The sequence below is a fragment of the Meriones unguiculatus genome (genome assembly GCF_030254825.1).
Source record: "Meriones unguiculatus strain TT.TT164.6M chromosome 13 unlocalized genomic scaffold, Bangor_MerUng_6.1 Chr13_unordered_Scaffold_34, whole genome shotgun sequence".
Lineage (NCBI taxonomy): Eukaryota > Metazoa > Chordata > Mammalia > Rodentia > Muridae > Meriones > Meriones unguiculatus.
The window spans coordinates 17,060,013-17,075,201 of record NW_026843646.1 but is presented as its reverse complement, the minus strand read 5'-3'; the positions used below and the strand labels follow the sequence as shown (position 1 = coordinate 17,075,201).

General features: G+C 39.1%; 1 protein-coding gene across 1 annotated transcript in view; it reads left to right on the top strand.

Moving 5' to 3' along the window:
* Positions 1–377: 377 nt before the first annotated feature.
* Positions 378–15,189, top strand: part of LOC110543021 (zinc finger protein 120-like) — a 36,260-nt gene continuing 21,448 nt past the window's right edge. The window contains exons 1-3 of the mRNA XM_060376191.1: positions 378–639; positions 843–903; positions 2,415–2,520. Coding sequence (XP_060232174.1) covers positions 606–639; positions 843–903; positions 2,415–2,520 — 201 coding nt within the window. The 5' untranslated portion in view covers positions 378–605. The remainder of the gene's footprint in view (positions 640–842; positions 904–2,414; positions 2,521–15,189) is intronic.

Below are 15,189 nucleotides of genomic sequence, written 5' to 3'. Positions count from 1 at the left end.
CTTACATTCTTTTTTGTTTATTAGAGTGATTATTGTAGTGGATTTAGGGCCTTAATATGTATGTATGCCTGTCCTAGGACAAATAACCATAAATCAGGCTGGAATCCAGTTCAGTGAGATACACCTGTTTTTGCCTTCAAAGTGATAGGATTAAATGCATGAGACAACACTCACAGCTTGCACATCAATTTTTGTAGTTAGTAATTGTTCATACAAGTTTTTGGATGTGTGCTCAGTACTTTTCTTCTGTTGGTTGCCTCTCTCTTTTTCTGACTGTGAATTGGCATTTCTTTTGCCAGCCATATCCTATGCAAAAGCTGAGGAAAATATAGAGGTGAACCTTATTATTAATTTTCATTCTAAAATGACTTAGTAATTTCATTAGTACCTCTGTGTCAGGAAATAACTTGAGGAAGCATGAGACTTTTGTGAATATATTTTCCATGATATATACAAGTTACAGTGATGCCACTATCATGGTTTCTGTTGTACACATGTATGGAATATTTTAGGATGCATTGACCTATGATGATGTGCATGTGAACTTCACTCGGGAAGAGTGGGCTTTGCTGGATCCTTCCCAGAAGAGTCTCTATAAAGATGTGATGCTGGAGACATACTGGAACCTGTTTGCTATAGGTAAGACTGCTAATTTACTTCACTTTCTAAAACAATGGGGCAACTGTTGTTGTTGTTTTTGAGGTTCTTCTGTAATTTTAATTGTAATGAAGGAAGAATAAGCTGATTAACTCAGGCATCATTCTACAGTTCACAGAAGATAGTAACTTTATATTTGTGGGATTTCTTATAATAGATCATACATTTTCTGTTACACATTTTAGGTTACAGTTGGGAACACCATAATATTGAAGAACCTTGTCAAAGTTCTGGAGGACTTGGAAGGTAATCTTCATGTGCAAACAGATGCAAATATATATTTTCACAGTGCCTCTGAAGGAATGTTAATGTGTCCCAGAAATTATAAATAAAAGCAACAGTGTAAAAAAGCACTACTTTAAGTGTATTGATGATTATTAAATTCTCACAAGTCCAAATCCTTAATGTCAGATGAATTGTGTTTGCAAGGCATTCCTCTAAGAAAGCAGACAAGAGAACAATGGATTAACAGATATCAACCATTAGAATCATAGGTACATCAGAGCTATGCTGTAGAACTCCAAATGTATTATCTCATGACACTCAGACATTGCAAAATGAATACACATTAAATAAGTGATAAGTATATGTCCAATAATCTTCTAATAAGCAAATAGTCCACAGTAAAGCTGGTGATACTCATTCATGTACTTGCTAGTAAGGGAGGCAGTTTGTAAGAGTGAAGAATATTCTTGTGGAGAAACCTTAATCCTTAAAGCACATGTCCATGAGTAACAGAATGTCAAACTGTGTGAATGTGGTAATCTTTCACTTACTTTTTTTCTTTTGATAGGTATATCATTTGTCAGAATAATTGCAACCCACATGGGCATAAGGATACTAAATGAAGCAACATATTTCTCTCTTTGAATAAAGTTGAAAAATATGTAGCAGTCCCCACTTTGAGTACAATTTCTGACTGTGATACAAGATTAGTTCCTTTATTATTAATTAATAATTAGTTAATAATGGTTAAATTACTATTAAATAGTAAAAAAATCACTCTTCAACCTGTAGGCATGGGGTTCTTGTAGGTCACCAACATCACATGCTTGTAGAGACTTTTCTTAGTGCAAATCTGGCAAAGTATACTCTTTCCAAGTGAAGTTCACATTTGCAACATCATAGGTCACTACATTCTAAAATATCCAATACATCTATACAATAAAAAATTGGATAATGAGAACACTGTGAATCTATATTTCATTTTAGTTAAATAATTAATTGTTAATAAGTTAATTGTAAATGTGTATCACATTCACAAAATCTGTTCTACCTGAGGGATTACTACTCTGTTAAACTAATATAATTAACTACCTTTTCAACTTCATTGGGAATACATCTACGATCTTACACTGTGGAAAATCCCTGGAAGTACTATGAATGTGGAATTTCTTCTGTTAGTCCTGGTTCACTTTACTAATGTAATATGACTCACTCTATAGAAAAATCTATTAATGCAAATCAGTATCATATAGCACTGAGTTCTTCCAAATAAAGATATGTAAAATCCTCATAGTAAAGTACACTATAATGTGAGCCATGTAATTAATGTTCTCACCATCACAGGTATCTTCAAAGAAACAAAACATTCCATAATGAAGGGGAAAACGACGAATGTGAACAAAGTGATAAAACCATAAGATTTGATTTTTCTTTACAATTAGACAAATTATAAAATTAACTCATACAGATAAGAACATTTATCACTTTATTAAATATGGAAGAGCTTACATATGTACCAATTGTTTTTGCAGGCATGAAAGAACACATAGTGGAGAGAAACTGGCCCAGGCTAGTATATATAGTCTTCCCTGTAGCTCCAGAAATTCAGAGCCATGGAACCAGCAATTGTTTGCTAAGGTATTTACTACTTTGTGTTTTCCAATGTTCTGTTTCCAAGGCAGCATAGGGTCAGATTCCTGTTAGTCATTAATGAATGGAACTCTCCTGAGAGAGACTGTAGCTAGAGCTAGTTGAAATGAATCTTTTTGGTCCTGCATATAAGTGGTTGTGGCTTTATTCTGAGCCAGACTCGTCAGGGGCAAAAGCCACTGTATTCTGAAGTTAGAATAGCTCAGTCTAGGTTTCATCTAAGAACTGCAAACACAGTGTTCATAATTAACTTTTCTGTGATGTTTTCTACATTAGTGTTCTCTCTCCTTTGTATATGTGAGAACTTCCACAATCATAAATCCTTTTAGATTATATATTATTGTCTAGAAGATAGATTTGCTCTCTAAAACTCTGTGTGCTTATGGGGCTAGACTTTCAGTCTTCTGTCCCTATTGGAATTCTTCAAAGTTTAACCTGGAACCTGAACCTAAAAAAGAGATTTAAGGGTGACAACATACATGGAATGTAAAATCTGTTGTGGTCAGTTCCTCTTTAAGCAGTATACAGAGTTGAATGCATTCTATCTTTGAAGAAGTTTTTCTTCATTAAACTTTAGATGTAGGAAGTGATTTCTCCCTGTGAAAGATGTAAATTCTAGAACGGCTGCAGCTCAAGGCTTCTAGAAAAATGTTTCTGAGTCAAGTTCTTCTACATTGACTCAGATGACCTTGATCCCAGTCTGTTACTCCTCAGGACAATGACCTTGTCATCTTGATTAAGGTAAATAAAACTTTCAGTTAAAGGGCAGTACCACCACTGAGTTTGAAAATTACTTATTGGGGTCATATAGTCAACTCTCCATTGCAATCACAGGAAAAAATATGCATGTAGAGCTCAGCTTCTGATTTCAGCTGAGAATAGGAGGACTGGCTTATTATGCACATCACAGGCAGAAATAGATTAGGCCAACTGTGATGTCAGCATTTTAAAAAAGGTTCTGATCATGATTTTGTTATTTCACCGCATGTATGAATTAATGTCAGATAAATGAAGACAAACCAGATTGGTGAGTGTACAATTTGGGGAGACTAGCTTGATCCAATGTATATTGAATATCCAACTGGAGGACTGTCGTTTGCAGATATGTCTAATCCACTTACACATTTATGCCAGTCCTGAGGGTTGAGACAAAGGCTGTTCACTGTAGCTGTGTGTGTCAGGTTACAGAACTAAGCAATGTCACACTTGAGGGAAGGTCACACAGTATCTTATGAATGCCATTACCTCTGCCAGGGATTTGCCTGAGCTTTTTCCAAGTCACTATACCTATGGTCTATTGCTTTTTAAATTATATTTATCTTTTTAAAAGGTCAGTTATTGATTTCTATTATATTTGATTGTCTCTAAATGTATCACTGCCCTTATCTCTTCTTATCCCCAGTGATTCTATATCATTGGGAATGTCTTTTCATTTTTCTCAAATGCTGTTGATTATTTATTTCTGTATAGAGAAATGTCTCCTAGATCCCAGGGTTGCCTCATGCCATGTTATGGGGAATTTCTTTGAAAACCCAATCCTACCCCTGCTGCCCTGTGCTGGGAAAACAGTTCTAAAACTTCTTACAGGCTGGACCTTGACTGATCAGTGAAAATGAAAAAACAGGCTACTGAATGAGTGTCCTCCAGTCTCTCTGTCTCTTATTGGGCTTACAAATGAAGAAGGACTTGTGCAAGAATTGGCCTCTATGACCAGATTTTAAACTGGTATAGTCACAGCACAGAAAGTGATGGAAGAGAAAGAGATGGACAGCTCTTTTGCATTGACAGTAGTTGGCGCTAGCTGTTTGTAGTGAGGTAACCAATGTTATGATGATCAACAATTCTCAGGCCAGCACACCGTGGTACGCCTATGGGGAGTGGGATTCAGCATTATCTTCTGGGAAGTCCTGCGTGTTCATTTCTTCAGGAAGCTGGGGTCTAGATGGGTCAAAATCATCAACAGTGTATAGTCCTCTCAGAAGACAAGAAATGATTTTTATGGTGGTGCCCCTGATGAGGAGGAATGCCAAATGATCAGGCTGAGCTGATGTCTGTGGATTCAGTTGGGAAACTTCTCATTTAAGAGGCAAGGCATGGGATGTTGAGGAGTCAGAAGGAAAGGGTACAGGGTTCTGATGTTGGGTACAGGCCAGACACATAAGACAAACACAAGTGAGGGGTTTAGGATGACATAAATAAAGGAAATGGAAGTACAGATGGGAGGGTTTCTGGGACACTGCTGGTGGATTGGTGAGGGACACACATGGTGAAGGGCAGTTCTATAGATTGGTGTATGGGAAGCCAAGGACAGGTTCTGAGAGAGGGGTCCTGTGAGAGATGTCTAGGGACTGATCTGTGTGGGGAATTGTGAAGAGGAAACATGAGGTCCTAGAAGCCCTGAGAGGGATGTGGAGGGAGACTGCAAACGTGGTGGGATGAGGATCGAGTTCCAGCGTTCAGAGCTGGGAATGCTTTGTCCATGCTTCTACCATGATTGTGGAGGTGAGGTGACCCCATGTCATGCCCTAAGCTTGGCTTCCCCCGCAGTGCCTGGCAGCACTTGATGCCTCCAGGAGAAGAGGCCATCTGGAGCAGGTTTACCTGCATCGAGAGCGCCACAATCACAGAGCAGAGCTTCCCTGTCCTTTTACTGCTTCTCCAATGCCCGTGATCACATCTGTGCAACCCATGCAGGCCAGGCTCTCTCTGAAGGCTTCCTGGGGCCAGAAACCATTGACAGGTCTGCAGGTGCCATTTCATCCACTGAAGGGAGCAGCTGCCCTCCCCCATCCCAAGGAGATTCAATCAATTTGCCACCCCCTTAGGTCCACCACAGAAGACTGATAAGAGACATGGCCATTTGATACGTGACCCATAAGGCTGGACCCTGGTTATGGGATTCCTCCCCAATAATGAGAGGTCCTGAGATGTCCATTATTTTCTACTTCAGTCTCAGCCCTGGTAACTGTTGAGGTGGGAGAAGGTGTGCTGTGAAGAAGATTGTCATCTAAGCAGCCAATGATACTGGTCGAAGGTCGGCTCTTGTGATATTTGACCAATGGAGTCATGAGAATGGGAATGAGGTTGGAGTCCTGGGCAGTGGGACTTAAGGCCAGAGTCTGAATGAAATGGAGGAGGAGCTAGTGGAGGGGCATGTTCCAGTGTAAGGATAGGCGGGATCAGACAAGGGTGGGGCTTCTGGCTTGGGTCTTAGAATGGGTATGACCAGAAAGAGCATCTTCAGAGCCCAGGTCTGGACCAAGGGAAGGGTGGTTAAGGTAGGTCTTAAGCCTCCATGTTGGGTGAATCTGGCGTCAAAATTCAGACTGCATCTTCCACCCGTTCCAACTGTTACCTGTCTTGGGGCAGAGTAGGGTAGGGAGGGCAGGTGTGTGCATGTGTCAGGTCTTTTGAGGTCAAGAGCCATACATGTGAAAGCTGCTTGTAAAAACTTGAAGAAAGAGTGAATGGGCCCATGATAGTTTTGTCACCCCTTCCTCTTTCTTTCCCTTTCCTTTTTATTTATTTTTCATTTTTTTTTTTTTATTTTTGAGACAGGATCTTCTATAGATCAGGATGACTTCAAACTTTTCCATAAAACAGAGGGTGACTTTGAATTCCATATCCTCCCTCCTCACTTCCCTTTCTCCATCATGGCCAGACCCTAGATTCTTTAATAAGTGAGGGAAAAGACCATGTTTGGGCCATCAGTGACAGCCAGCATGACTCATAAAATAGATTATTCTAGGATGTGGGGATGGGCCTTGGACAGGGTGGGCAGGGTGGAATGTGTAATAGAAGCAAAGGTGAGATCATAGATACAGCAGGCATGGTGGTTCCCCTCTGGGGGAGACTGCTGAGTGCTGGAGGGCAGCCTGATTCACAGAAAGAGTTCTAGACCATTCTAGGTAAAATAAAGCTCAGTACGGTAGCTGTAGATAGGGAGACAGGAAGAAAAACAAGGTCTATTATATAGTTAGGGGTTCTCTTTCATTTTGTGAATAACAGTTGACATTTATGTGGCCTTTTTTTTCAATTTATGTTTGACATTGGGTCTCAACACAGCCCAGGCTGACCTCCAACTCACAGCACAGCCTAGGCTGGCATCAAACTCTGGATTTTCCTACCTCATATTTCAGAATACAGAGAATCCTGGAGTGTATTACTGAGCTTACACATACTCTTTCCCTCTACATGGTACCTACTAAAATACTGAAGGTGTCAAGAAAATCTAACCTATTACTAAAATTTCATGTGATAAAAATTCAATTAACTTCTCCTGCCATCCGTATTCCTCTATTTCTTTACCCCATTAAAAATATGTTCTTCTATAGCCACTTTGTATGCTGGCTTCTGTTAAACATTAACATGAAATGGGCCTCCTGTTGAGGCTGTAGCTCAGTTGGTAGAATGACTACCTAACATGGATGAAGCCCTGAGTTTTATCCTCAGTACTTTTGTGAGAGATGGTAGTAAACATATGTAGTCTTTAGCACAGGAGAGGTAAAGGCAGAAAGACAGAAGTTCAAGGTCATTCTCAGCTATATAGAGTTTGCAGCCATCCTAAGTGACATGGAACTATGCCTCAAAAGGGAAGGAGCACCTGACCAGGTGGGTAAGGAGTTTGCTCTTGCATAGGGCCAGAGTTTGTTTCCCAGCACCCATATCTCATGGCTCATATCCAACTGCAATTCCAAGTTTAGGATATCTGATGCCTCTATTGGCCTTTACTGCAATGAAATTAAATTGAAAAAAAATTAAATTCTCATATTTATTTTTGTTTTTTCAGAACAGGGTCTCATTATGTAACCCTGTATGTCCTGGAATTACTCTGTAGACCAGGCTGGACTTGAACTCACAGGTATCAGCCTGCTGCAGCTGTCATTAAAGACTTTATTTATTTGTTAGTTAGTTAGTTTGTTTGTTTTAGTTTGGTTCCTGTGTTTGTCATCTGAGGAGGCCAGAAGAAGTCATGGGATCCAGTGGAAGTGGATCAGCTGCTGTGAGCTACCCTAGGTGGATACTATGAATCAAACTCAGGTTTATTTTTGGAATAGCAGGAAGTGTTTTATCCACTGAGCCATTCCTTTAGTTCTCTCGGTTTTTTTGTTTGTTTGTTTGTTTTTAATTTTAATTGACATAAGTACATCTGGGGACTTGGAGGATGTAACTTCATGGTAGAAAGCATGTGAGGAATGTATGAGAGAAATGATTTCATGCTCAATGCTGCAAAAAAGCCATGTTTTGTTTTGCTTTTCCTTTTTAGACAGGACCTGAGGATAGTCATAAACTCACTAACCAAGGCTATTCTTAAACTTCTGATTCTCCCATGTGTACTTCCTAAGTGCTTGGATTATAAACAATGCCACCATGTCAAATTTTATGTGGTGTTGGACTTGAACCCACAGTTTCATGAATGCAAGGAAAGCACTGTACCAACAGAGCCACTACACCAGCCAATTTTTTCCTCTGATTTCATAGAAAAAAATTTCCCATTGCATTTTCTAAAATTTCTCTTTAATTATTAATAGTCTTGGCAGCCTTCCACCTGTGGGACATATTGTTCACTCTACGACAGGTTGAATAATAGGCTGAGCAGCTATCCACCTTAATCCCAGGAGGAAGAGAAGAAACATGCCTACTTAGTGCTGGATGACAGAGGGTAAGCTAGGGGAAGACAGGCACAAATGATGTAGTACAAATCTCTGCAGATCTGGAAAAGGTCTGGCCCCGAAATGGAAGCCTGAGACAGGAATCACTAAGCCTTGTTCCTTCAGTATACTCTAATCCTAAGGGAGGTGCTCATGTCACTCAAGACTCACTGGCCACTCAGGACATTGAGGCCATCCCCCCAGTCAGAGGAAGAGGCTGGTTCTTCTGGACATCATGCTTCCTGTTCGCTCTGTAGCTGAGCAGGTTTTAATGGTTGGTATGTTGTGGTCTGAGTGTAGCTGCTGTGTGCTGTGAGGGAATTTTAGGGTTCCAAAGTCGCAACATGGTGAGTGTATGTCCTCTGCCCCTAACCTGGTGGAGCAGGAGGCTGAATAGTGGGAGCTGCTGTGTAGGGTTCTTCCTGGGGCTAGGTGGGAACCTGCAGCCAGAAGCAGTCATGGGAGAGATCCCTGTCCTATCCATGAACACAGAGGGGACATCTGAATATCTTCACTATATTGGTTTAGAGTGGAAGCTGAGAAAACTCACTTCAGGAACAGAAGGTTAAAATGAAAGCTTTATTTTCTGAGACCAGGGAGATGGCCAGTTCAGGATATGAACGGTGCCCTGGGTAAGCTTTATTGTATATTTAAAGGGTTAAATCCATGCTGGGATCATCCAATCAAATTTTAAAATTGTGTTTAGTTAAGCAAGGGAGTTTCTGTTGGAGTATGCACTGATCCAGGACACCTGTCTGCAATTCCTTAAACTTTACTCCCAGGTCTGGAATCCAAGGTCCTTAATTTACATTCCTAGATGTTTGTTCTGGAGTACACGGTGATAAGGGAACAAAGAAGTGGGTCCTCTATCCATTAGTAAGTGAGGGCTTTGTAGGTGATATATTTTAACAATTTAGACATCTTTGTTAAAATAATAGCAAGTTTAACCAGGTAACAGATAATTAAGAAAATGTTTCAAGAGACTGACTGGGAGATGGCTCTGTAAGTGTGGGAATATGAAATTATTTCACATTGCTAGCAAAATGAGGTAGCAAAGTGTAAGAGTTTCTTGGAGTAGACTGTGCTCTGGAGGCTGCTTCATTATATGCTCTGGGGCTGCATATGCACAAAGTATTTGTAACAGGGGCAGGAATGTAGAAACATATGTGGCAGGATGCCAAACTTGGAGAGGCCTACTTTCTTTAGTATCTTCTAAAAGTTTTGCCCTTGGTATTGGACACGTAGGTGTAAGATGCATTAAGAATTGCGGAGGTTGTAAATAACATCTATGTTGAGTTCAGTAGACGTTCAGTAGAAACCTGTTATGGAAATGAGTAGAATTGTTGATATAATAGATTTACCAGTGCTTAGAAGCTGCAAGTCACACCAAGTATAATTTAGTTAAGGGATGTTTTAAATCATCCCATAGATAAGTATCATGTGAACGCGGCCGGTTAGAGATTAGGAAACATGCTTGCCCAGGAGGATTATCAACAAATTTGTTTCCAACCATAACCAAGGGGACAGCCTGGTTGCATAGCAACTATTGGCTCATATCCATGTCAGAGACGAGACATCTATCAAGCTGCTCAATGGTGCATTACAGAATCACAGCCAACATTAAAGCCTGGTATGCCAAAAAGTTGCAGTTTTTTTCTTGAGAAAAGCATAGTTTTGTCACATGGGCAAGATATCTGGGGACAGCCATTTGAACAGGAAAAACACTGCTGTGTTGAGGGCTGGCCTGATGAAACACAGCTCTCCTAGGGGTGGTGATATATGGAGAATGGCATAAGTGCTTCTGACCCCCCTTCTTAGATATACTTAGCCAAGTCAGTATAGCCTAGGGAATAAGCATTGAAATTTCCCCAGGATTCTGAGGTATTGATAATAAAAAAGAGCTCATTTTCTAAAGCCAGGTATATGACTGTTGAGATTTGGGCCAGGGTGTTTGAAGAGGGTTTGCTTCACATTTGGAGAGGCCAACTCTTTCCAACACATGGGACTATGTTTCAAGGCCACTGTGGTCTTGGTAAATAATGTTCAGCTTTTGCAGCATTGTTTCACGAGACTCCTCGTGATTTTCTCCCATTATATGAGTTTCTGATCAATTTATTGATGTGTCCTGTTTCCTTCCATTTCTTCTCTGGAAGGATACAAGATGGCATTCTTCTTAAGAAGCTTAGTTAGGAGAAGACATAGCTTGTGTCAGACCTTCTAAAACCAGCTTTTATACTTTCTCCCTTCAACTTTTCCTATCATTTGAAACCTCTGTTCCATTCCACACATGACCGTGACACTGTATCAGGGGAGAGGAGTGCTTAAATAATTCTAGTAACATCTTTACTGTACAAATCTCCCATCTGCCTCACTGGCCATACTTGAAATCTCTAGTCCATATTGAAATTGTTTACTATGGGGACTGAGCTTAAAAGATACTTAAGGATGACTGCATATAGGGAATTCAAAATCATTTTAAAGCTGTATTCTCTTTTAGCATTAACTAGAGCTGGATGCATGCTAGTATTAAGGAGAATTTTTTATTAACAATTTAATTGCATTACTTTCTCCCTGGGGATGCATACTAATTATAGAATATGTCCATCTTCAAACTGTTGGAAAAATATTTCTCAGATAAGATATATTGGTTCAGGTCACATTGATCACAGTCTATTGTTTGCGAGGGCTTTCCTTTTAGTTGAAACTCCTAAATTCTTAAAGTAAAGGTTGTACCACAGCAGAATTTTAAAAATTACTCATGTGAGTCATGTAATGAGCTATCTATTTTTGTATGCAGTGGAAAGACAGCTTGGAAAAATGATGGTCAAATTTCTAGACGTTTTCAACATTGCTTTGTAAATTCATTTTTTGCAATAAAATTAATTTACACATCGGTTAGAAACTTGTCAAGGAAGGACTGTAGATCAACCTTCAGCAATATTTGATTAACATCCTTTAAACTTTCCACAAGTAGTAACCACAATGATGTGATTTAAGGAACTCAATTCCAACATATAAAAGGAGTTTTTGAGCTGCAAAGGTGTCTCAAGTGTGCAGGCTATGTTGCAGTTAGATAGGGCAGATTTCATATCTTGTGCTATCTATGATGTGGCAGGAAGTAGACATAAAATTACTTTTTAATTTTGTTTTCTTTATGGAAATGAGAGGGGGTGAGTTTGTCTTAAATCGCACGGTGAGTGGGGGGACTGTAGTGCCATAGACCACATTTCTAATGACCTCCATTTACAAAGAGCTCCAGCACATGGAAACTGTTCAAAAAAAAAATCAGTTGTATCAGAGGTTTATTTGAACAGGATAGTGTTTACTTGAGTTATTTTTGTGAGAGTTTTGATGTTTGTATTTATTTCTACATGTATAAAATCATAGGTAACATTGGACTACTTCACATTTTTTTGTGGCTGAGTTCCCATAGATACCTTGATGAAAACTTAACTATTTTGTTGGACTTTTGTTCTTGGCATTTTTTTCTGCCTTGCTTTATTCTTTCACAAATAATTGTGCACAATCCTCGTTGCTGTGGCTGTACAGTAAATACAGCAGTCATTTTTTTCTATGTGTGTAATATGCTTTCTCAATCATAATGAGAATTCTGAGTTGTTTTCACATGGTGATTTCATTCGACAGAATGCCATCATAAAATGGCTGGATCCCACCAACCATAAAGCATGCATGGACTGGACCTGAGTATCTGACATATATCTTGCTATGGGGCAGCTTTGTCTTCATGCCTTTCGCCTAACAGTTGAAGTGGGGGCTGTCTGTGACGTGGACAGAGTTGACTGCTTTTGGATCACTTCCCCTAACTAGGTTGCCTTTTCTGGCCTGAGTGGAAGCAGATGCACTTAGTTTGTATGCAGCTTGATGGGCTGAGGAGAGTTAGTATGGAGAGGGTCCCCTTTTTTGAGAAGAATGGGACAAGGAATTGCAGGGACAATGAGGGTAGGAGGATGATATCAGGAGTAGAGGAAGTATGGAACTGCAAGCAGGATGTAAAGCAAAAATAAATAAATAAACCATTGAGAAAAATGGCTGGTTTCTGTGTATGTGAGAGATTCTGTTGATTGATGGTTTCTGTGGAAGGGTCTTCCATTGATGGTGGCAATATTCCTAAACAAGTGGCCCTGGGATGGATAACAGAACTAGCTGAGCATGAGACAATGTAGAAACAAGAGAACAGGCCATGAAACATTTGCATGGTTTTTGCCTTAGGTTTTTTGAAGCCATATTCTGTAGGTTTCTAAAGTTTTTGAAGACTACCTATCTTTATGTAATCGATCTGTCTACAGATTTATATCTATCTGTGTAACCTAGGATGTATACTCCTAAGATAAATTATACTAGTGTCTTACACAACTATGACTTGATTAACTAAAAATTTAACAAGCATTCCTTGTTGTTCTCATGGATTTCTTCTAGCTGACATTTTGGACATGCAGAAATCCTTTTAGGGGTCCCAAAGGAAATTGGGAAAAATCACCAATTAAGCAAGCATTATCATCTGTGGTCTAGTCCTTGAATGTTGAGAAATTTCAGGCTTAATGAAAGTCCTGTCTGGAACAGTCTAAAATTCTGGACAAAGTGAAATTAGTAGCTTTCTTCAACGTTCTCTTGGGAGCATGCTTTGATGAAAAATCACTATTGAAGCAGTTGAGGAAGGAACAAGCAGAATGCTGGAACTTGTAATGCTGGAACAGATATGTCAATGTCTCAGCATGTTCAAAGGATGATTTCTGTCAGGTTTCATCTAGTGTCTCTAGTGTCCAGTCCTTTTGTTCTGCAAACATAACAACTTTCCACAAGCATTATGCAGTTATAAAATTATAAATGTATGAAATGTGCAGGATAAAACTAAAATGTAAGCCATTTTTATCTATGCCAATTGAAAGAATGGCATAATAAATTTTGAGACTATTACAGCCAAGGATTTCTTGGCCGTGTATTGTTGAAGTTCTTACTGGAGACATATTTTATGTGTCAGTCAGTTTCAGAGTTTTTCCCATGTAAAGGGATCAGCAATATAAGTTACCATTATTATTGAGCATACAATCATTATCATGTTAAAATCAAAACAAGGTTGTATAGAACAAAATTACATTTTTGGGCTCTTGAGTGCCTGTTTTATTAGGCCAAGCTGCTACCTATTTCCTGAGAGAAGGCCTCCCATTGCTGAGACAAATTGGTTGCCTTGAGCAATTAAAAAGGCATGCTTTAAGTAAACTTTATATAAACTCCTTTTTTAATTTAGAGTTTAAGCATACCCTGGCCATCTTGTACCTGTTTAGAGGTTTATGCCTAGGTTTTTACATAAGTTGTAGCTGTTTTTGTACTATCCTCTATAGTATGGGCAGTTATCCCTTCATAACCAAACTTAATAAAAAACTCCCTTTTACCTTTAGTATTTAAGCAAACCCTAGGCATCTTGTACCTAGATTTTTACATTGGCTGTGGCTATTCTTTGGCTTGTCTCTTTTTTATACAGAATGGGAAATTAAGTCTTTATAGCTAAACTTTATATAAACTCCCTTTTACCTTTAGCATTTAAACATATCCTAGGCATCTTGCACCTGGGTTTTGACATTTGTTTTGTCTATCTTTGGCTTGCCCCTTCTTTGATATGGGATGGACAGTTCTGCCTTTTAAACATATGAATTATAAATTTTGAGCTTTTAGGACTTAACTAGGCTGGTGTGTACTTTGCCATCTGTAAGCCTCCTGTGTCTTTTTTTTACATCAAGCATGATCAACATTTGTCTCCTTTGAACATGTCTCACAGTTGAAAGGATAAGCCTGCTTCCAGAGCAGTGTGACATCTTAATTTAGTCAGCATTTAAAAGTTTTTATACATGGGAGACATGCAGTTTGCATGTTTGTCTCCCAGCCTAATTTTGAGTACTGACATTGACCTACAGAACATATTTCTTAAGCCAAAATACCCTTTTATACCAATTTTGTGGAAGTACTAGTTTTTGAGATTGGCTGGCCTTTTTAGGTCAATGTGATCTAATTTCTCTCTACATAAACCTAAAATTGGTATGTATCCAATCTTTAGAACAGTAAAGACATAGAATTTATTATTAAGAAAAAAGAACTTACATGGTAACCTTAAGGAAAATGTTGTCATTTTGAATCTTATCTCTGCAAGTGGCTATACAGCAGGAGATGCCACCCTTTTATTATGTAAATTAAACTGATCAGGAACTCTGTGATATGCCAGATTCTTTTTACTTTGTGTTGGGATTAAAGGAATGTGCCTTCACCAACTTGTTTAAATATTCTCAAATCCATATCATTGTAAAGCAAAGCCTTTAAATGAAAATCAAGCAAAGAGACAAGAAAATACTACATTTTGGGTCAGTTGTGTGAATTAGACTGTAACAAGCAAGTTGGTTATTTTTTGGATTTAGTTGTTGTTATATTTAAATGGTGGACCTTTACCAGAAAGAGCTGACAAGTATCTTGCAGCCAGAGAGTTTTGGATTTTAGTTATTAATCTAATTTTTATTAGGGGGAATGCCCTTTTTATTGTCTGTAACTTAGTATTCCAATCTTTGGGTTTTCTCCCATTTTCTCCTTGAACTTTCTCTTAGAAGGCATGGAGAAAACCCATCACCCTTAAATATATTAAACATATTACAACCAGATCCACGACTATGACAACCAAAACAAAGCCAAAGGGATTAAAACCCCCTCTGCCATGGCATTTTTTTTGTTGTTGTTTTAGACGCACTTCTATGCCAAGCTCTGTCTAGAGATCTGTCTGCCTCCAGTTCCTTTTCCTTCCAGCCATGGCTGCTGCTGTTGCTCTGAGCCAGCCACAGTATAATGAAGCCATGCTTGTGTCCCCCTCCTGTTAGACTGTAGCAGCCTTCAGTTTTATTATGTTCAGTCTCAGATCTGCCCACAGTAGGCTGTCTTTTGCTCCTGGGCCTGTTTGGGAGTCTCTCTTAAAGGGACAGTAATTGACCAGGAAGATTTTAGGTTTTAA